This window comes from Echiichthys vipera (genome assembly GCF_963691815.1).
Source record: "Echiichthys vipera genome assembly, chromosome: 1".
NCBI classification, from domain to species: domain Eukaryota; kingdom Metazoa; phylum Chordata; class Actinopteri; order Perciformes; family Trachinidae; genus Echiichthys; species Echiichthys vipera.
In genome coordinates, this window is record NC_139826.1 from 32,100,216 (window position 1) to 32,123,700 (window position 23,485).

The following is a 23,485-nucleotide window of genomic DNA, read 5'->3' on the forward strand; positions in this document are numbered from 1 at the left end:
ATAGACTCACGTACTTGCTGAAACCAATATCAGCCTTTAAGGCTGTAGGTATGGAGGTATTTTTGGATTGTAATTTACATTTAGCAAACTCTGATGAAAGTTAAATTGCGGGGTTAAGATAACGACCATGAACTGCTTAAAGCCAGGGACCTTTGTTGCATGTAGTTTTCGCTCTACTAAGTTCAAGTACATTAAAAGAAAATCCCATCCCAAGTCCTAATATTTATTCTAGTGATGACAAGTGCGTGCTTGCAGTCTGAATGACTCATGAGGCTCATATTACACCCGTCAGCATCTGGTCATTCAAGCACCACAAACTCCACCTGGATGGTGCCTGAGCCATCAGAAACTGCAACGTCAGGAGGGACTTTTTAGGGGACAATTAACCCCATCCAGCAACCAAAACTGAGAGGGATGGTTGGAAAAGCAAATAGAAATCCTGAGTTCCTCAAAAGGTTTCTGGAAAAAAACTCTACATACTGTAAATAAATTAATTATCAATTATATTAGTAAATTAATTATTATTATAATCACTGTTTACAGGGCTCAACACTAACTTTTAAAAGTGGCAGCTTTTGGTTAAAGAAACTGCCATTGCGTCAGCCTAATAATGTAAATGTAACATGTCAGATCAGTCAGTTGGCACATTTCTTTGTCAAACTTTTCACCCCCAGTCAAACAACTTTATTTGCTTCACCATTGTCTCTCAAACAAATGCCTGTGCACATGCAAATAAACACACCCACACATGTGCAGCGTTGATACAATCAGAATCAGACAATGCTGCACATATTTACATTTTACTGATGGACCAAATCTCATCTCATCTTCATCCGCTTATCCGGGGTCGGGTCGCGGGGGCAGCAGCTTTAGCAGGGGACCCCAAACTTCCCTTTCCCGGGCCACATTAACCAGCTCTAACTGGGGGATCCCGAGGGGTTTCCAGGCCAGTGTGGAGATATAATCTCTCAACCTGGTCCTGGGTCTTCCCCGAGGCCTCCTCCCAGCTGGACGTGCCTGGAACACCTCCCTAGGGAGGCGCCCAGGGGGCATCCTTACTAGATGCCCGAACCACCTCAACTGGCTCCTTTCAACGCAAAGGAGCAGCAGCTCTACTCCGAGTTCCTCACGGATGGCTGAACTTCTCCCCCTATCTCTAAGGGAGACTCCAGCCACCGTCCTGAGAAAACCCATGCAGAGAACAAATATTAAACATTTATTTATTTTGGGGTGCTTGTTTTGCTCTTTGCTGTCCCTATCTTCATATGTTAAAAAGTGGTTGATACTGACGGTCAAATTCTCAAAACAGTTGCCAATGGAGCCGTGGTTAATTGCAAAACAATGCTGCTGAAACAGAAGATGCTTCATGTTAAAGTGAAGTAATGGTAGACATAGGTGTACGCAGTATACATTTAAAGTAGTTAGTTATGGTAGTTTTCATCATCTAAAGAATCATATCCCTGATCCAGCATTAACATACCAAAATTAAGTAATAATTAGGGATGGGAATTGATAAGATTTTATTGATACAAATTCTGGTATCTTTTCTGCTCATCAGTCAGATTCTTTGATTATGGATCAAAGTTCAAAGTTGGCCCACACAGATTTCCAGTATCTGAAACCGTTTAATTATCTGAGTCTTAACAGTGCAGATGAAATGAGATAATTTTTGTACAGCATATATTTTCATCAAGAATTTCTTAGTCAAAGAAGATAAAATCTGCCTCCATGGCTCTAATGCAATGATAACAGGATATTTACCCCCTGTAATAGACGTGCTGCTCAGTTGGGAAGCAGTGGCACTCGTGCGTAGATTGTCAAATACACAGCATTCCTTGAATTTAAGCTCATGCTGCGTAGAAAGATGTTTCAGCATATTGCTGGTGTTTCCACCCTGACTTGAAATGATCATTTAACAGACTGCACTGTAATGAACTGAAGGCACATTTTGGACCGTTTCTTCCTCTCACTCCTTTTTGTTGCAAGTTTCCAGCAGTGCATGAGTTTGATGTCCTTTTTTTTCTCCTTTTAAATAGGCACAACTTTAAAAAACAAACATGCCAGCCTTGTTGAAAGGAATTAAAAAACCGAGGCAAATGATTCAAATTTGTTACAGATTCTCAATTTGAAACATTTCTCATTTCCCAGTAGGATTTGGCGAGGGGAGGAATATATCAGCTACCAGTTGTGATTTTTTGGGGCGATCTTTTGTGACATTGTTAAAAATGTATTTGCTGATGAAACGGTCTGCTTGAAATAAAAAGCCACGCTCTGTACCCATAGACAGCTGCTCAAATAGTGAGGGGATAGGTTTCATTTTCAAATCTTATTGTGTGAATGACAGACTTGTTTTGAACAAACCAGAGCTGGTGATAGTTAAAACAGCGTAAAGCCTAAATTAAGGCAGTTTTGTTGAGTTTTTTTTTTGTTTCTTTCCAGTTTGAATGAAGTGTGTTTTGATCAGTTGAGGTTATCGATCTAACATCTTAGTGCAGTGAAAGAGAGAAACTTGAAATCCGAAAGTGTGAGATTAGTCTGTCCTTAGTCTTTAACTGCAGTGAAATTTCTTTGCACAGTTCTGGGAGTGTGTTTCTTTCTAAATGAATTTCGGTGCAGTGGTTTACTTGCCTGAGGAAATGTCATCATTCTGGGTTTTTGTGGGTTTCAGTTTTAGCATCATATGTTGGTCAAAATGTTCCCCTCCAGTCTGACGAGAAAACCGTATCATTGAGGTGGACACAGTGGATCCTCATCTGTGCTTTGGAAACCAAAACTGTCTCATTAAAATATATTGTTTATATATTGTTTATCGCTAAATGTCACTGCATGGTACATTTAAGGCAGAAACAACTTCCTCTGCAGCTATTAAATGTGTGTGTGCGTGTGTGTGCGTGTGTGTGTGTGTGTGTGTGTGTGTGTGTGTGCGTGCACGCATGTGCGTGTGTGTGTGTGTGTGTGTGTGGAAGCTCCCCTGTAAATAGCAGCTATTCTCTTTGTGCTGTATCCTCTCTCTCCCTCTCTTTCTCCCTCCTTCCTTTGTTGCAGCTTCCCTTTGCACCTACATGTCAAGTTGTTTCAGTAGAACAACACAACGGAGCGCATTCTCACACAAACATGCATTGTTCAAACTCGGCTTTTCGGTGCAGTCGAATCGGCGATTCCTCTGTTTTTGTGTGAATAAAGCAAAACGTACATTTTCAGTAATTAAGTTGAGATGATTTGTGGTGTCATCAGAGATCAGCAGAGATGGGAATCAAGAACCGGTTCCAGTCGTGAACCGGTAACAAATTGCAATCAGAATCGTACTCGTGCCTCAGAGTTCATCAGTTCAGTTTATCGATGTCAGCATGTTTTGAAAGCGGTACATTGCAAAACAATGGCGTGAAACTCATGCGTCTCTTTGAAAAAGTTGAAAACCTAAATGAAAAAAGGATTCCGTACAAATATTCTTTCATTTCATCTACACCTTTCACCAAGCCTGTTCAGGTTTAGATATAATGAAAACGGTTGCGTTGACGCTGAAATCTGTGTGGGCCCACTTGATCAGGAATCCATAAAGCCAACCAATCAATAGTTAGAAGAATCAATATTGGCACTAGTATCAATGAAATCCTGTCAATTCCCAACCGTAGAGATCAGTCAGCTTCATCTGCCACATTGACTATTAATATAATTTGACACTATAATGTCTTTATTACTTTAAAGCATTTCCTTGTCGTTTTTCACTGGCTTTGATAACTGTCACCACTGAACCAGGATTTGTTGCATCACTTCACTAAGAAGTGCAGGATGACTTACTGTAGTAACACAACTACAATCTTTTAGCAGATTGATAAACAAATGATGCCTTACAACTGTTACAATAATTGATTAGTGGTTAGAGTCAAACATCTGCTCGTTCCACGTTCTCTTAGTCTCTCAGTGATAAAAAACAGAATATCGCTTGGTTGTGAGCTGCGAGTACACTCCCCCCCCCCCCCCCCCTCCTGTTGACGGGGAAGATGGAGGTGTTTCGGGACCACCTGTCCTGAGAAGGAGAATGATTGGCTGATGGAGAGGAGGGCAGAAAAGAGGGGGAGCTGTCTCTCTCCTCCATCCATTGTTTTCTCGACTCTATTTGATTTTTGTTTTTTTGAAACCAGAGGAACGTTACACATTCACAGTGTGGTGGTGTGTGTATGTGTGTCACATCTATTTGAGCCAGTGTTTGTGTGTATTTTTTTATGTGTTGAGTGTGTGTTTGTTTTATAGAGAGTGGGTGGAGGGGGTGTGCAGCCAGTGTCATCATTTTTTCACCACCCCCTCTTCTCCACAACATGCATATTTCATGGAACTGGTCATTTATGTCGCCAGCAGGAGAGTTTCTTGGCCGAACATATAATGAGTTTGTGTGTGTGTGTGTGTGTGTCCGTGTTTCCCTGTGTGTGTGTGTGTGTGTGTGTCTGTGTTTCCCTGTGTGTGTGTGTGTGTCCCTGTGTCCGTGTGTGTGTGTGTGTGTGCTGTCCAAGTCTATGTATACTGAACTGAATAATACTGAAATAATTAAGACGATTGTTCTGTTCAAACGTATCCGCAGACAGACAGCTGCTGGCTGTGTGATGCACCTGTGATTGAGCTTCCTGCTGTACGAGCCGTCCGTGTTTGACTGATGTGTTTTTATAACTGCAGTGTGGTTCAGTTCGAAGGCATCACAATTACATTCACCACTTTTTCTCCATGAATGTGCCTTTGACATATGTCTGCAGTGAAAAAGGCCATGGACAAGTCAAATGTGTGTGGATATTGTAAACATCAGCCACTTTGATTTGTATGTCTGTGCGAGTGTGTGCATGGCTCCATATGTGACAGCTGTACACAAGATGCAGTGTTTGGTCAGTAAACAGCAGCCTTTGCTCTGTCACTGTGAGCAGTTTGGAGCTTGTTTGGGGTCCAGGTTTTCTGAAATCTCTTCTCCATGCAAGAACTTAACAACTGCTTAATGATCAGTCTAATGACAATGCAATCTGCAACGATAACACTGATAATTAATGAATTGTTGCCATGACAGCGATGCTGGTAATGTCCTCTTGCGTGTGTGCGTGTTGCTGAAAAAAAAACACCAAACGATCACAAATGGCTGCTAAATGCCCACAAACGCATACAAAACAACTACAAACGACCACAAACGACTACAGAGATGCCAGAGATGACACAAATCCATCAAAAACCTACACATAATGACCACAAACAACCAGAAGCACGCAAGACGACTAAAGATAGATGCAAAACAACTAATAAAAAACCCACAAAATGACCACAAAGAAGGGCCATGCGACTAAAAATAAATGCAAAACGACGATGAAATGACTTAGATGCAAAACAATCACAAAATGACCACAAGAAGGTGCAACATGACTAAAAGTAGACTTGTTTGTGTGTCTAGTTGATGGTGGGGGGCTTCTTACATGTCTGTGTCCAGGGGCCCATTGTCTCATAATCCATCCCTGGTTTTAGCAAGGGCACCGGGAGAAGGGGGGTAGGAAGTAGGGAACGGACCATTATTGCACCACTTTATGCCCTGACCTGATTTGGTTTGATCCCGTCGCAGTCTGGTCTCTTGTTTAAGTCATTTTTTAATCAAGAAAACTGCCAAAAAGGAAACTGCTTCCAGCTTTTCAAATCTGAATGTTTCATGGCTCTGTTGTACATCTATGAGGAAACTAGTTAGTTGGGTAAAACACGACATTTGAAGTCATCACTTTGGTCTTTGGGAACTTGTAATATACATTTATTTTTAGAAGAATTAATCGATTAATCAATAAAGTAAGAAATAATGAGTTGCCGCCTTTACTTGCGAGCTTTAGGTAGGAGGTTCGGTCTTGGGTTTTCCTCTGCATTTCAGGACTGACCTCATCTTAATGTGCGGTTTGGTCGGCGAGTAGAGAAAGTGGCCGTAACAGACAACAACGCAAGAAGTGGTGCTGCTTTTTGTTACTGATACTAGTTCACGTTAATGTGAGAATGAGATAAAAGCTGGTGGGTCGGTAATCTATTTTAATTAATTTTTCTGAAATCGATCTTGAAGTATCCGGAACCAGAGCACTGCGTGGGTTTTCTCCGGGTTCTCCGGTTTCCTCCCACAATCCAAAGACGTGCATGTGTTCGGTTCATTGATGACTCTAAATCGCCCGTAGTTGTGAATGGTTGTCTGTCTCTGTTTGTCTCTATGTGCCCTGTGATGGAATGGCGTCCTGTCCAGGTTGTAAACCGCCTCACGCCCGATGTCAGCTGGGATTGGCTCCAGCCCCCCGCGACCCCGACAGGGACAAGCGGTTGAAGATGAATGAATGAACACAGAATAAGAAAATAGGTTACAGGGAAGGAAGGAATTTGCTGTGGTGTGTTAGTGCAGAACATAAACATAGTAAGAGTTGTTTTGGTAAGTTCCTGCAGTGGGATAGGGCTTAAAGACTTCTTGATCAGCACAGAACAGCATTCTCTGGCTCAATAAGCTTTTGTAATATGAATTTTTTCTAACTAATGCCTAATCATGCCTGTTGATAATTCTTCTCTTCACATCCAGAAATGTCTAATTTCACCATTTGATTAATTAAAAATAATACGCTTTACCTGAAAATCTTTTTTATGGCTCTGTGTGTTTCAAATATTGTTGTTGTTGTCACTTCAAACATGTATTGGTTTGCTGCACTTGCAAACACTGAAAGCTAGATTTGCAAAAGTGGAACAGGTTTAGGAGTAACCGGCAACACTTTTAAGGTTTCAGTTCCTTTCAAAAGTATCGCTGATACGTTAGTTTTAGTGAAGCAGTGCTCTTCTTTGGTTGGACCAGAGTGAGAGGTTTTATTCACACCTGGGCTTCTTCTGCTGAAAATGAAAGTAGTTTTGGTGCTGTAACATGTTTTGGTACCCGGCACAAAATAGGACAGCAGAAGAAGAAGCTTCAGTTTTGTCCTCTTCATTCAACAATCCAAATAACAAGTGACTTTGCTCTATTCCTGCAAAGTTATGTGTCTTATTTGATGTGCACATTTGATTATTATGGATTCATTTACTCCAGTTGAGCAGTTATTAAAAGAGACAAATTTGACTGTGTGGACTGGGATCTGTTTTAAATATAAGGATTCTTTTATTTTAGTAACGTGGTTTTGGTGCATCTTACTGTTTTTGTTTTTCCAAGTCTAAAAAGTAGCTGCGATGTTTAGGTCACTCGGAAGAATAGCCTACAGCACTCATGTACTGTATGTCATTTTAAACGTCAATTAAATGCAAGACTCCGGTGTAACTGCAGATATATGAGCCTCATTATAAGGAAGAACAGTTTAATTACACACAAGTTCTGAAAACATAACAATTATAACCGTGTGTATATAATTGATTAGCCGGAAACTGACACACTGGGCAGTAGCAGCCCGTGCTTTGTCATTTAAGGGGCGTGTGTTTGTGTGCTTTTTCATCCCGGCTCTGTCATTAAAGGAGATGAAGGGAGGATGTTTGTCCAAGACATTCTTACGGGCTACCCAGAGTTTGTGTGTGTGTACAGTTTGTGTCCTTGTGTTTAGCTTGTGAAATGCAGTTAAGATTGGATTTCTGTAAGGTCTGCCTCATAGCGATAGTTTGCCATAATAGGTTCATGTATGCTACTGATGGCTACTAGTGAATGGGGTTTCTTTTAAACTTTATCACTCACCTCCACTTTAAGATAAAGAGTGCATCAGGCCCCGATCAGACAGAGTGCGTTTTGCAGGTCGAAAACGTGAGGCGCACCGCACTGCGACGCCCTGATGAGACAGAGCTTTTTCAGCTGCGTCCTTTTGTTATTCTTGCTACTAGGAAACAACCGAATCACCCGTCCTCAGACATTGTTTTGCTGTAAAGCACTGAGTTGAAGTTTCTTTCAACTCAAGGCGTTAAGGGCACTCCTGCAAAAAAAAAAAAAAAAAGACATGAGGCGCTCAACAACGTAATTAGAAAAAGACGCCCCAGGCTGCTGAAACGTGCTCCGTCCGATCCGGGCCTCTCTCTTCCCTACTGTGCTTGTCCTGTTTTGTTTTTGTTTGCTCAGCTCTTTATTTTCGTTTCGGTCAAAGAAAAAAATGATTTTTCTTTTAGACTGAAATGACTGTAGGAAGCTGATTATCTGGATGCCTCACCTATTCTAATTTTTAGAAGTTGTGCTCCCTTTTGCTTTACATTGAAAGATGATTTAAGTCTTTTCAGACAATTAGCTAAATATTTTTTCCCTGATCTCATGTCCTTTCAGGCCAGCTTGGCTCCTTGAATCTAGAGCTGCAATATTTAGTCGACTAATTGATGAGTCAATCGACGGAAAAATAATAACTAACTATCTTGATAATCCACTATTTTTCATGCAAGAATGCTGTTGATGTGGAGATTTCCAGATTTCCACTGTTTTATATCATATTAAATTGAATATCTTTGGGTTTTCAACAAAACAAGACATTTAAAAACATCATCTTGGACTTTGAGAACTAATCAGCAGATGAATCGTTAATGAAAATAATCATTAGTTGCAGCCTGCTTATTTATCCACACATTTCATGTAATGTCATGTAAACAGGGCTGCCATAGCCTGCCCTCCTGGGGCTTCATTACTCTCTCCACCCCCTCAGTTCATACAGAGTTTGGTGAAAAGGCCTTCTTCTTCTCTGCCCCCTCAACCTTGAACAAGCAGCAGCACAAACTGAGGCTGTCCAGCATGGTTCCCCGGGGGGATGTGAAACTTCTTTTATGAAATCTGGAGAGAGCGTCGGTGGATGTCTCCTCCTGATCTGCCCAGTGTCTAGTGATCCGGAGCAAATGACGAGAAGTGTCTTGCTCAAGGGCACCCTTCAATACCCTTACAGTATATGTTACTTGCAGTAGCTGTTTTTCTGTATCCATCTAAATCTCAGCTGGACTGTGAGGGTTTGGTTTTTTATCACCGGAGCTAAGAAATTCCAGCATTTGGTGAAACAGCTTATTATGAATGAAATGATCACTGCATTAACTTCTAAACAGCTGCAGGCAGTGCTGAGCTTCAGTCACCCTGGGCACAGCTGACTTTGCTTTTCTTAACATTTGGACAATCGGTCCAGTGAGATGATGAGCTGCTTACCGTAGTTTGTGCCAACCTGAAGTGCAGGCAACACTTTTTCCCATGCTCTTACTGCAGCTACTCCATCCCACGACCCCCTGCGAGGGACCGCCTCAGCCTCACGTTGAGACAGACAAAATCCTTTGTAGATTTTTTCTCACTCCAGCACAGTCAAAAACCTACTGCATCGTGTGCGCCGCTTCCCAGTGTCAGTGGTGTGTGTTGTGTTTGGACAGGTGCTGATCCAGCAGACAGGTTCTCATACATGGTTCTCATGCTGTTGTAATATATTTTATGGTATGTACTGTAGTGCAGTGAAATGCTCTCTGCCAGGACTGCCACACTGTGTTTGTGTGTGTGTGTGTGTGTGTGTGTGGGGGGGGGGGGGGGCGTTTTTTTCCTAAACATCTGTTGAGCAAACTGCCGGCTGTGCTAAGCTAAGGTATCTCTATGTAGGGAGAGACTCAGCTCAGACTTTGGCATTGCTTTAAAGCAACACACCAGCATCAAGCCAGATATAGACACAGAATATTGATGCAAATCATCCACTTATGCATTTAAAATTGAATCCATCAATTTATTTCCGTACCTGGCGGGGCTGACGGTGGCAGAAGGGCTAGCAGAGCAGCCAAATGTCTTCTTCCACACTGGGGACTGTTCCAAGTCAAACTGAGAGTAACGCTGCACTCACACAAAGTAGTAAGCATTCTCTGGCTTCTCATAAATCTGCAGCTCTGGGTATGTTGCCTTGAGCACATAATTTACATGCTCTACTCCGACCGGACAGTTGTTTTCTGACGTAGCTGCTGTACGAGGCACAAAGACGTTGTTGATTAATTTGCTGTTCCACTGTTTGTGTCCAGGGTGCACTGCAAAAAAAGCTTTTTGTTCTCTTTTTCAGCGCATTATGCGTATTTCCCAACTCATCTGGTGGAGCGAAGAAGTAAACACCTGTGTGCTGTGATTTGCTCTCGCCTGGTTGTCACCCGCCTTACATTTGCATAAAGTTGAGCCTTTTTCAACTTGTAGTTCGGCTGTAGCCAGGCTGCAACACCAGGTCCCATTCACAATGAATAGCAGCCTATCACTGTCCCAGCTTTAGTGTCCCTATGTAAAGTGACTCCACCTTTGTGTCCTGCTCTGCTCTGAGTTCTCTACACATCAATGACTGCTAGTTTTGTATCCGTCATGTGAATGGCCTCTCAAATCAAGATTTTTCTTCCTGTTTCACAGCAAATGGTGATGAGCCTGCGGGTGTCAGAGCTGCAGGTGCTGCTGGGCTACGCTGGACGCAACAAGCACGGACGCAAGCATGAGCTGCTGACCAAGGCGCTGCATCTGCTGAAGGCCGGCTGCAGCCCTGCCGTGCACATGAAGGTCAAGGAGCTCTACCGACGGCGCTTCCCTGCCAAAATGGTGTCCCACTCAGAGTTGGCCATGCCCGGGCCACACCACCCGGCCTCAGCTGGAATGGTGGGAGGCGGGGGCGCCGCACTGCCCGCCGGCCTGACACAGCTGGCGTATGAGGGCCACGCCGGTCATGGTGGAGCCCCGTCCCCCGCTGCCTTACTGCCACTCTCACTGCTGGGCCCTGGAAAGCATGAGTTGACCGGGCTGACGCAACACCTGTCCAGCTCAGCCACGCTGCATCCGGTCCACCCAGATGTGAAGCTCCAGAGGCTGCCCTTCTACGACATGCTGGACGAGCTCATCAAGCCCACCAGTCTAGGTGAGGACACGTGTGTGTGTTCTGTGTGAGAGGTGGATTTATGGGGAACGTTGGTAGATGGATCCATTTAATCACTGTGTAGGCATTATATTTGCACTATATATCCTCACACTGCAGGGTATAATAAATGGGCTTAAGCGCTGTATGAAGTGCTTGTCAGCTGAGCTGGTAGCAAGAATTTTCCTGAGGAGATAATTTAGTAATAATTAATTGTTCAAACCCGATTTCAGTTTTCAGGAGAATAGCACCATTTTATATTATATTATATTATTATAAATATATACTGTATATCAGTTTATTGTGAATATTTAGTCGGTATATACCGTATAATTCCCATAATAATCATGGCAGCAGTCACAGAAAACATTGACATTTGGTGGAGAGGCTCCCTGCCAGGGCTGCCTGGTGTTGTGCTGCCTGCTAATGCGTTGAGAGCACACACAAACATGACCAAAAATATAATTTTCCCAGGAGAGTACGGAGTAGACAGAGGCCACAGTTGGTTCATTAGAGTTGTAAGTGAAAATATTTATAAATAAAAGCTGAAGAATTTGCCATCTCAGATTATCTTGTATCACTTCTTCCCACATTCTGTCCCATGCCTGAAACCAACATTTAATGATTCATCATATACGTGGTTTTCTTGATTTCTGGATCCAAAGTTAATTTTCAGTGACATTTTGCAACTGGATACATACATAATAGGTGAATAATGGACTCTTATTTTGATATCTGTGTAGTATTATAATATGCTGGAACTTGTTTCTAGGCAACACATGAATTGTCATTATATTTTCATTGTATGTACTGTATGTATTTCTTGCTGTGAGACCAATTTACATTAGTGTGGAACCACTGAATATAAATGAATCCGTGCATGTAGATCATTAGCAACATATGTTGACATTACATTTATCAACACAGTCACACGTCTCCTCGGATACATTAGGTGAGTAATGAGAGTCGAGACATTTAATGAGGAAAAGGAAAACACTGCTGAGAAACAGTTCACTGCCTCTGCATAGCACCCTCACATCTTAACTTACTGTACAACACTCAACTTTGTTCCCATGTGACTACACACAGCCGCATGGACGCATTACAAAACAAAGATCCCCTGGGCACAGACATGTTAGAGCCCCCCCCAATCTTTGTGTCTCTGTAGTCGTTTTGTCTTTTTTTGACAATTTAGCAACTCTTCGTGGTCATTTTGCATCCCTATTGTATTTTTTTGTCTCTTTGTGGTGATTTTTGGTTGTTTTGTGTATACTTGTGGTTATTTAGCGTCTCTTTGTGGTCTTTGTGGTTTTTTCACCAACATTTTATGAATCAGCACCCCTGAACCTATTGGCCCCTGGGCCCGTTCATTGATCTATCCATGCACAGCTGGAGTGAGTCCAAAATAACAGAAGATCCTTAATATGTTTGAATTGAAACGTCTTAAATTTGAATCTCTTTTTTGGTACGGCACTTGATTCTGTATACAACAAAAGTTTATACTTGTGATATACATTTTTATACTAATAGTGTAACAAGTAAACAAGCAATTAATATGATAATGTGACTACTTTAAGATGAACTTAAAGCATCAGAGAACTTGTTTTAGGTTCTCTATACCATTGAATCTTAATGACTGAGTATGCAACAATCAAGGTTAAAGGCAGAATGGGTAGATTTGTCAGTTTGTAAACACAACTTTCAATGTTGGGTGTTGAAGGCTAAAATGTTCACCAGATGGTGAAAGCCAACCCCAGATGACCCTTGCTCTTGGATGTGTGCTTACCATCTGGCACCTGGTCGCTGCGATTTTATAGAAGTTGACGCCCAGAAACGTCCCAAACACAACTAAATGAGCAAATGCAGACACTGGGCTCTGCAGGTACTGACACACCACACTCTTCTAGTGGGTCATAAGTAACGATTGAGAGGGATTTAAAAAAAAACGTGTATATACATTGTTTTTTGTCGGACAATTCTAATGATTGTGCATTTAAAGTTTGGAAAGAAAAAAACGACGGCAGTCGGCAAGTCTGGAAGAACAAGTGGACTCAAATTCGAATGTTTAGTACTCTCACGCCCCTCCCCCTCTATCACCGAGCTCCTCCTCTCCCTCTAATCGAATGCTCGTCACTGCGTGTGCACCAGATTCCTGTGAACGCGCCTGTCTCTTCTGTCATAAATAAACGGCATGGAGTACACCCTACGCTGCGGTGAACTAGCTAACTTACTTACAATTGCGTAAACTTACAAAAACTTAATTTAGCGTATGCCTAGCTTGAGGGGTGTGCATGTGATATTGTAACATGCGCGAGGGGGGTTCTGTGGCGTGTGCACGAATTGTGCCTGACAGTCAGCTGTCACACAGCCGTGCACTGAGTGGATAGGATGTTACGGGCGCGGTGGATTTTTGCAAAACAAGCAATAAGCTCTAGGTGCACATGGATGTAATAATAATTTATGTTGTTCTATCGGAGCATAGTGTCTTTTTCAGTGAAATTATCAAATGTTGCCGACTGCAACTTCAACAGTCAAAAAGGCTCTAATCTAATCTGCTTCATCAGGACTGTTTGGGAGTGGTTCAATCAGATTAAACTGGCGGTTAAACAACTGTCATCAGAATTTGATTCAAATATTCTTAAATCTTGGTCGGTGCAGGGATGTTTGTGTGGTAACGAGAGGAACCCTGACAAAAACACAAATCTGTCATATAAAATAACTGAAATTGTTCAAACGTTGGCAGAAAATGTGTGTACATGAAAGACCTCATCATTCAGGGCAAGAAGCTGATGGAGAACATTGTTTTTAAGCCCTTTAATGAGTCCAAATATCCAGAATCTTCTCTTGTCTAATTTCATGAAGGCCCATCATTTAAGCACCATGTCTTTTAATCCAAGTCTGCCCTTTAATTCACTACTTAAGGGTTTATAATCTTTATCTTGGTCAGATTTGTTTTCATTAGATGCGCATCCAGCCTGCATTTAGCATAATAACACTCTCTGAGCTCTGGGATATATTGCAAATATATGGAAATGTCTACATTTTCCAACATTAGCATTTTAATGGAGTAAGAGACCATCTCGTGATTAATTTGCCTGCAGATGCATGTACAAACACTGCGCCTGCAGCTCTGTCATCACACCATCTCTCTCCTCTTCCCCTCGTCCTTCCTCACTCTATCCATTTCCTGCACAAATCCCCCCCCCCACCCCACCCCCCATTCCGTCTTCTATCCTCACTCTGTCTCCGCGGCCATCCTCTGTTAAAATTTGCATGCAAAGTGATGAAATCATACAGGCATACACCTGTGCCTGCAGAACACACCCTCCACTCATTTGAATCTGGATCGCACATTCACACTATTCTCACGCACACACACACACACACACACACACACACACACACACAGAAACACAGAAACACACACACTCAGACGTCTGCACATAAACACAAATGTACTTTACAATAAATAATGCATGCCGAGAAGCAGAGAGAGCGATGAGATGACTGAGAGGAGGAAAAAAAAAAACAGAGGAAGATGGTGCACATCGTTTCACAAAGCTGAACATTTTGGATTGGCTTCAGAAATGACCCTCTTTATCCCTACAATTATGGTAATAATGGAGGGCAGTAATGAAACCACTTGATTAATTGTAATTCCCCCTCATGGGCAGAGTGGGAGATTTTCTTCTCTCGTCTTAAGACCGCTGTAGTCTCCTCACTCTCATCACACACTCTTTCACATACTCTGCCTCTTCTCTGCTTGTTTACTTCTCTCTGATTTACTGATTACCACTAAATCCATCTCTCTCACTCTCTCTCTCTCTCTCTCTCTCTCTCGCTCTCTCTCTCCCCCATTGTTTTTCCTCTCCTGTTGCCTCGCCTCGGCTCTCTCTCTCAAAATTTTTCTGACTCCCTTCCCCCACTTGCTTGCTCTCTTCATTTGCTAGATTTCTTTTTTAGCTGGAGAAAGCTCATTTGTCGGCTATGTATGTGCTTAAGCAGTCTGACAGGGTTTGTACAAACGCGCATGTGCATAACAGACTTAAGACTGCAGTGAAGGGATTGTTTTGGTGCGTCCTCGCATCTAAAATTGTGAAAAAAATATTCAGAGAAAGTCTGTTTCCACAGTTGATCTGCAGGTTGTCTGTTAAAGTCAGTAAATAATTGTGTGTGAAACAGTACAATGTGGCATAAGAGTTGGTTCATGCCAGACATCATAGAGATATGCAAGACGCATATTACCCCCATTTTTGCAGAGCACAGTTTCTCCCTGGAAGACATGCATACTGTTGCACTCGTCCATGCACATCCAAAGTGACGGAAATAATTGTGTAAAGAAAGAATGAAATAAGAGAGCTTGAGAGTTTAAACCTTTTTTTTTTAACTTGCCAAGTACTGACAAAGCTGCTGCACAACACTTCCGTTAATTCACTCCTTGATTTTTGCATATAAGTTTTGACCTTTCGTTTCACCCACATGCATATTCCTCTTATGTTATCCTGCAGGCATAAATACATAATCTGTACTATTTTAACATTTAAAAGTTTCTACATTTTAGAGCCTTTTAATTAAATGAGCGGTGGGTTTGTTGGTTCTTGATAAGTAGTTTTGTCTACAATCCTATTGGCTCTTGGTTTGTATTTGTCTTAAATGCATTTCCTAACGCTTTACACACTAAGTAGTGTTTGGACGTACACTGTAATGGCTGCGTGTCTGCGGCAGAACATCTAGAGATTCCAGGTGCTAATTTGCCTGCAACACTCACATGATTCGCAGCAAATAGAGAAAGTGAAGTAATATCGTTACAGGGCTGCCACTACAGTTTCAATGTGTTTACATGTAGAATATGTCACAGACATGAACAAAATGTAGACATGTGTACTTAACACTTTCTGGTTTTTCATTTAAGTGGACAGAATCTCAACCATCTTTGTCTAAAACAAATACAAATGACATTTGTTATGATGTGAAACATTCTATTATATATGGTTATTATCATTGTGCTACACGACACCGTACAATTGACGATCAAAGTTTCCAGCGAGTGTCGCATTGAAGATCACTGCGGTCACTGTGTCAATCAGCTGAGAATCCAACCTGAGTGGGTACTATCTGCAGTGGAGAGCGGAATAGAGAAAAATTCCTGGTACTAGAGTGGAGTGGAGTGCATGTAGTGGGAATGACGCAGAAGATGCAGTGTAAGATGTATAATGTAGCTTGTTTTAAGAAAGCCTTGCACCATGTTGCACAGTAAGAAGAAAACTGTGTTCTTTCTCACTCCAGAGCCCGTCCTCTCACTGCGACACCACTCTGCAGCAGCATATATCTTTAATAAACCTAAAGATGGAGAGGAGAAAAATGTACATTCAGGTTTATGGTAACCAGAAAATTGCATTGCATGTAAACTTGCTTTCAGATTTCCTGCATTAACCTGATTTCTCACCGTTACCTGGTTTCTTGTGTGCATGTAGTTGTAGTTATTACCCCCCCCCCCCTCTCTCTCATTATTATCCATCCCTCCTCCTTCCATCCCTCCCTCCACTGCTGTCTTGTGCTCTCTGCTGAGTCTTATCAGTTTGTGGGATAAAGGTTAGTCAGCCCTGGCAGTCTAAACTGGTCAACAGTCTGGGCTGCACCAGCTACTTCTTCATTACCATGGCGACCTCTCTGGTTGAACCCTCCATCATTATCAATCCTCCATAGAGAACGATGCCTCTGTGCTCATTATGGATATCATTGTGGTGCACATGCATTATACATGAATTAATCACCATACCTTCAGTAAAAAAGGATGCAAGCCGATTGCGTGTTTGATGAGCGTTTCATGCATAATGGCTTGTGACATGGGGGGATTGCTGTGATATTCATACAGTGGCAGAAAATCATATTAAGTGCTTGACACAGTTAATCATTTTATTTTTCATATTATTATTGAATCTTGAAAACCTTTGTGAAAACTCGACGTCGGGGTTTCTTTAAGATAGTTTTTTCTCATCGTTTCATTTAGGCCAGTAGGTCACAGTCACATGTGTCTTCAATACATTTTTAAAGGAACCGAGGCAGACAAGGACCTTCATCTCTACATACAAATTACTTTTTTGGCAGTACATAAAGCGTGGTGCCATCCACCTGTCAGTCAGGCTGTGAACACAATCACTTATTAATGATACCTGATACTAATTTTATACTTACAAAACAGGTTGTTTCTCTACAGCAGAGGATTTTATTAGATTCTTTTAGTGAGGGCGCAACTAACCGACTTATTCTCCTCAACATGCCTGTAGGATATCGTACGAAAAGTTATGCACAAAAATCCATATGATATCTTATATATGACGTTCTATTTAATGCCACAGATTGTGATGGTTAAGCTTAGTTACATTTAGGAAACAAAAGGTGACGTCAGCTTACGTGACAAATGATGACGATTAGGGTTAGGCATCAAAACATCTTAGTTAAGACAAGTCTTTTTATAAATCTGGGTCGAGTGAATAAAAAAATAACAGTTGCTATGCTATTTAAAAATTGACAGGTTATGCAGGATGTCTTTTTGCCCAATTAGTGGTCTGTAGTGTTTTAACTCCACCTTCTTGAATCAGCTCAGGTCACTTGGAACCACGGCCGAGGTGCTAACAATGAAAGTACCAGGTACTATTCACTAAAGAGCCGGGGCTGAGTCGAGATGTACCATGCAGGGGACAGGCGGCATTACACTAGCATGATGCCAGATGTTATCCTGACGTTCTGGGTTCAAGTCTTTATGACAGCACTTCTCCTCCCTGCTTGATCGTCCTTGAGCAAGCACACGTAATCAAGTTGTTCTGTACATCTGGTGTTGCCCTTGGATCGGCAAACAAATACGTCTCCTCTGGGAATCAGTAGACATATTGTATCACATACATTATCAGCTGCATACGAAAGGTTATGGTGGTAATGTTCCCAAACAGCGACAGTACAGAAACCAATAAAGCACCTCTCTTCACTAGCCATCAAAACATACGCCATAAGCTCACGCTCTGACCTCTGTGTGATCCAGAGCAACATCTTTATCTCCCTGTAAACAACTCTGCTTTCTCACAACAAATGGACATCAACAAAGGAGCCCTGGCTGCTCCGAACTATAAACACACTGCACAAAATGGCTTCCCTAAGTCGGCTCATCATTATCCCCACGAGTCGTCTGATTAGAAAAGACCCGAACCCTGATTGTAACTCTAAACATGTCTCGCTCTTTTAGCTGATTTCAAACATAAGCAGTACTGTTTTTTTTTATTTCCCACCAGAGACATTTAACATTGCTCTTTCATGATATAATGACTTGGGCATGGTGTTTATTGCGTGAAGCCAAGCTCTAAGTACGTTGTGAAATGCCTGCTGCAGTACATACATTGATGAGGATAGCAGGGTTCAACTGCCACACTGAGACAATGTAATGCCAGCTTTAGCAGTCCTGTAAGCACACTGGAATGCCTTAATGATCCCTGTCAATATATAACTGTACAGCATTATGCAGAAAATAAAGGATAATCACTGCTGTTAGGGGAGAGAAAGTGACACTTCGGGAAAATTTTCAATTGTGTGTGTGTGTGTGTGTGTGTGTGTGTGTGTGTCTGTGTGTGTTTGTAAAATCCAGATCTGACCTTTTGTTGTGGATCCTTCTAGCATTGTAGTTTTGAATTTGAGTGACACTGAAAGGTTTTATGTCTTTGTTCTGGCTCTGAATGGTGCTGTATGGTGTGTGTGTGTGCGTGTGTGCATGTGTGTGTGTGCCTGTGTGTGCGTGCATGCGTGCGCCTGTGCCTGTGGTGTACCACAGAGAGAAGAAGCAACGCCACTCACAAGTTAATAAACTCCAGCTGGAGCTTTGTTGTGCTGAAGACGGGCTATAGAGTTGAGCACATTCTCCGTAGCTTAGCTCACACGTCCCTTCTCTTCAAACCAGAACTAAACGCAGCACAGAGTGTTCTCTGGGTTTTTACTGCATTGTAAGAATATTCATACCTTACTCGTAGTCATTGGTAGCCACAAAGCGAGCTCGTTATAGTTCAATATTTTCACCACGAAATACTGTAATAAAATGAATAAAGCTGTGTTCCAGTATAAAAAAATTAGAAACATTTCACTGTAATGTAACAACTGCTTTCAGACCAGATGTGACTGAACTCGAACATACATCTAGTTTAAACATAAATGTGCAGGGTGCAATTTTTTTTACAGCATAGAGAATTTTTGTTAAACCTGAAAATGTAAAAATGACATGTATTCAGATCCTGTTCACTCACGTTAAGTGCTAAAATCACAATGTGAATATACTCCACAAGTACATTTCCTTGGGTAAAAGTATGTAAATATTACCAGCTACATTTATAGTATTAAAAGTAAAAGCGGCCATTATGCTGTAAAATAGAATGGAATAGAAAGCAACAAATAACTCTTGTGTAATCAACTGACAGCTGTCACTATATCGTTTAAAGACAAATAGTTAAACACGCCTGTCTAATCTATCTGGTGCTGAGTGGTGTTATTTTCTTTATTCTGTGGCCCAAAGGGTAAATAAGGTATCCAACATTATGCTAGTGAAAGTAATAATAATATATGAAAGCATTAAACATGCATTTTAGATGAATCAGTTTAGATTGAATCAGTCCTTAGTTTATTTCCTCTTCACTGTGAAAACCAACTGGTTGGAGGTCATTTTCTGTCCCTCTCCCACCAGCTTCTGTCTGTTGAACACATACATTTTTATACTATTGAACCATGTGAAATGCAGCATAATGGCCGGTAAAGCAGAAGGACAGAGTATGAAGCAGCGCTCCAAATTAAGGCTGCCCTGTTGTCCCTGAGACAATAAAAATAGCACCTGCTACAAGATGCAGTGTCTGAGACAATTCTTCAGCAGACAAACGTTACAAATTAAATTATGTTTATACAACATATGTATAGAGAATTTTTGTTAAATGGTGTTAAAAATAAAAGCGTGTGTTTATTATGATATATGCTCAAAGTATGTGAATGTCCATTGCTGTGAACCCGTCAGAAACATATTTGCAGTTTTGCATTTGTTGATCGAACAGAACTAAACAAGAAACTGTGACCCAACCAATAACTAAAAGAATAATGACAAGCGATTGCGCCCAAACACTTTTGTCCATAACACAAGAATTCCTGCGCTAATTATGACCTTTCACACATGCCTAACAGAATGAAATGACGAAGTGATGACATTTTATATCCAAAAGGTCAAAGGTCAACTTCACCGTAACATCATAATATTTCTGTCCATTATTCCACGCCAAACTTTGCCTTAAAAAATAACTTTTATTAAATCCCTTCAAAGTCTGGACTGCAACTTGATCCTTGGTGGAGGCATTTACTCAGATATAAGTGCAGCTTGTTGTTCGGGGAACTGAAGTGAGTCAATGAAGGGATGCGAGTTAACACTTAGTTCATAATAAATATTACTTTTAAAGTACAATAAAACAATTTTTTCCATGTAGAATGAAAAAAAGGAAGATTCAGGGACAGTTGTGGGACAGTTGCTCTGTCATGTCCATGATAACACGTACGAAATATGTTCTAAAAGTCAAAAAAGGATTTCAAAACTGTTTTTGCGAAAAGCACATGGTCCATATAAAGCGTAGAAGTCTGTCCTTATTTTCTGGTCGCTTTAATTCTCTTCAAGACAACTTGTTATTAAACTCTGTAATATCCACTTTCCACCTTTATAAACTTCCACCTTAAACCAGACAGTGAGGTCTTATCAGCTGTGGTGATTAGTCAGAACAAACTCTTGGTGCTGCAGGATGATTTGCACTGGTAGAACCTCTTATTTGTGTAATTGTAATTTCACTCGGGTCTCTAAATGAATATAGAATAGAATAGAAATACTTTATTGATCCCAAGCTGGCAAAAAATTGCAGTGTAGCTGCAGCATTTCACACAGACACATCAAAACATCAATAAAAAAATAAAATATAAAAGATACCTAAAAAATAAAATATATAAATAAGCGGTCTAATTGTAGTGCAAATGTAAACCTATAATAATATAGGGTGCTGTACCAATGATTTATTAATGTTCATATTCTAATAAGCACCACGAAGCAGAAACAATATTACATGCAGTGGCAGAAACGCGCTTAATAACAGTAATTACAATTCTGCTAATTCATTTTGTGTCATCAGTGAAGTTAAGTGGAGACTTCATCCAGTTCAATTACATTCGGCATGTGATGTAGTCAACTTATATTCTTCATAGTGACTTCATTCCTCAACCAGTGTGTTTATGCCTCAGCAACATGCAATGAAATCCATTTAGCATCACTGCATGTCATTTACATGGTTTATATTTTCAATGATGCGTGTGTGTCATATTTGATAAGACGGCAGCGTCTGTCGGGTGTTAGAACAAAAACAAAAGCTGATAAATAATGTGTAACCCCTTAGAAGATAGAAGTCCGTATTTAGCTGTTTTTAAACGCTAACTTCGCATTATAGTTGTGATCGGGTGAACCAATCAGGCCTATCATGTTCTGTGTGCTCAGGTGACAGTGGAGCGATATTTTCAATTTCACTTTACTCTACTGCAGACAATCAATTATATATATCTATATATATATATATATATAATGTATGTGTGTGTTTTTGTTGAGCAACAGGAACTATCCGTGTTCGCTTTCTTGCTGCAGATGATGTCATGTTTATATCATCTTAATTAATGAGCTTTGGAGGTGCTGCTGAGCTGATTTTATTACCCACAGAGCCAGGCTAGCTGTTTCCCTGTTTCCGGTCTTTGTGCGAAGCTAAGCTAACCGGCTTGTGGCAGCAGCCTCATATCTAACAGACAGATTGTTGTTGCTCTTCTCATCTATATCTCTGCAAGAAAAAAATTAAATGTTGTCTAACAGCAGCCGTAAAAGATCCTTGCTTAACTAAAACACAGGCTCAATTCAGCAAAGTAATGATTTAACTCAGACCTTGTCTTGTTAGTATGCACTGATCATTTGATGCCAGGTTTTTTAGTACCAGAAAAGTATTACAATCTGATATGTAGCCATAGTTTTGATATCACAATGTGCCAGACAAATAAAAACACTGTGTCTACATCTTTAATCACTGGAGTTTGTGAGGTTAAAGTAAGGTTGTGTGTGTGTGTGTGTGTGTGTGTGTGTGTGTGTGTGTGTGAGAGAGAGAGAGAGAGAGAGAGAGAGAGAGAGAGAGAGAGAGAGGAAGACATCAATCAAAGCTCATTTCCACCCTTCTCATATCTCTCCTAACCACACACATTGAAACACCAGAAAAAAAAAATCCACTGCCAGGGAGAGAGTGAGTTATAGAGCGATGGAGAGATGATGGGGGAGTGAGAGAGAGAACAAGAGAGGACAGAGTGAGAGAGCTTTTTCTATTTATAGCCCGTGTGCCCGGAGAGGAAGGAAGAGTGTTGTTCGAAAGCACACATGATTTTGTTCTGCAGTACACAGGCTCCCGCTCCAAAGATGCAGGAATCAAAAACATACAATAACATACGTGCCACACAAATTATATACCATGTGGGTGGGGGTATGTGGTAATTACTGGGCCAAATGAATGGCTGTTTGAAAGCCTGTTGAAAGGAGGATCATGATTGGTCCACTAATCATCCACTTCGTCCCCCTCAACGCCCTACATGGAAATAAATGACCTCTATGTACTTTTTCCATCTGGTGTGTGTTGATCATGAGTGCAGAGATTCCCTGCATGTGTTTGACGCTGTCACTCACTCACAGTTCACAACGTTTTATTTTAAAAGTAATTAAAGCAACCATCATGATTCATTATCTGCCCCCTCACTTACGCAGCCTTCGGGCCAAAAGGTTCCCACTGACATCCAGCAATTATGTTTAAAGTTCTGTTTTAACAAAGATGGCACTGTTTGTTATGCTAACTTACTGGTGCACTCTTCTTCTGGTTTTCGCGAAAAAGCTTTTTGCTCAGCAGAGACGATTTTAGTTGGTTTTAGTTTTGCGCACAGACAAGACGTTTCCTGCAGAGACCCAGTTTAGTCATTTGTCAGCAGTGATCAAAAAACAGAAGTACCAGAGCGTAGAATGCCGTAATAGACCGATCAAAATGGAGCATTCAACAAATCCGCGTTACAAAGTACTGTATGAACTGATAAACCCCTGTTAAACTGTTGAGTTTAGAGGTTCATCAAAAATGGTGTGTCGAGATGGTTGAACAGGTGTTTATCAAGAAATAGCAACAACAACAACACATTTTGTTTACATTTATGTACATACACAAATAAAACAAATTAGATACAATATGTTCATCAGGGAGTTTTAGTAGTGCTTGTAGGTGTATTTTATTACCTTTGGACAAGCTACCTGTTTCTCCTTGTTTCCAGTCTTTACGCTAAGCTAAGCTAATCGCCCCCATCTAAGTCTCTCTAAGCCAGAATTTGAAGCAGAGTGATACCTTTTCCTGCAGCTCTTTCTCTCTCTGTCTCTCTGTCTCTCTGTCTCTGTCTCTCTGTCTCTGTCTCTGTCTGTCTCTCTCTCTCTCTCTCTCTCTCTCTCTCTCTCTCTCTCTCTCTCTCTCTCTCTCTCTCTCTCTCTCTCTCTCTCTCTCTCTCTCTCTCTCTCTCTCTCTCTCTCTCTCGCGCTAAAAATGACTTGTGATTGG

At 41.2% G+C, this 23,485-nt stretch overlaps 1 protein-coding gene across 1 annotated transcript in view; it reads left to right on the plus strand.

Annotated features, from left to right (window-relative positions):
• LOC310950454 (E3 SUMO-protein ligase PIAS1-like) overlaps window positions 1-23,485 on the plus strand; it is a 56,116-nt gene that overhangs the window by 19,722 nt on the left and 12,909 nt on the right. Inside the window, exon 2 of the mRNA XM_083918272.1 lies at window positions 10,328-10,823. Within this exon, the coding sequence (XP_083774398.1) occupies window positions 10,331-10,823 (493 nt within the window). The 5' untranslated portion in view covers window positions 10,328-10,330. The remainder of the gene's footprint in view (window positions 1-10,327; window positions 10,824-23,485) is intronic.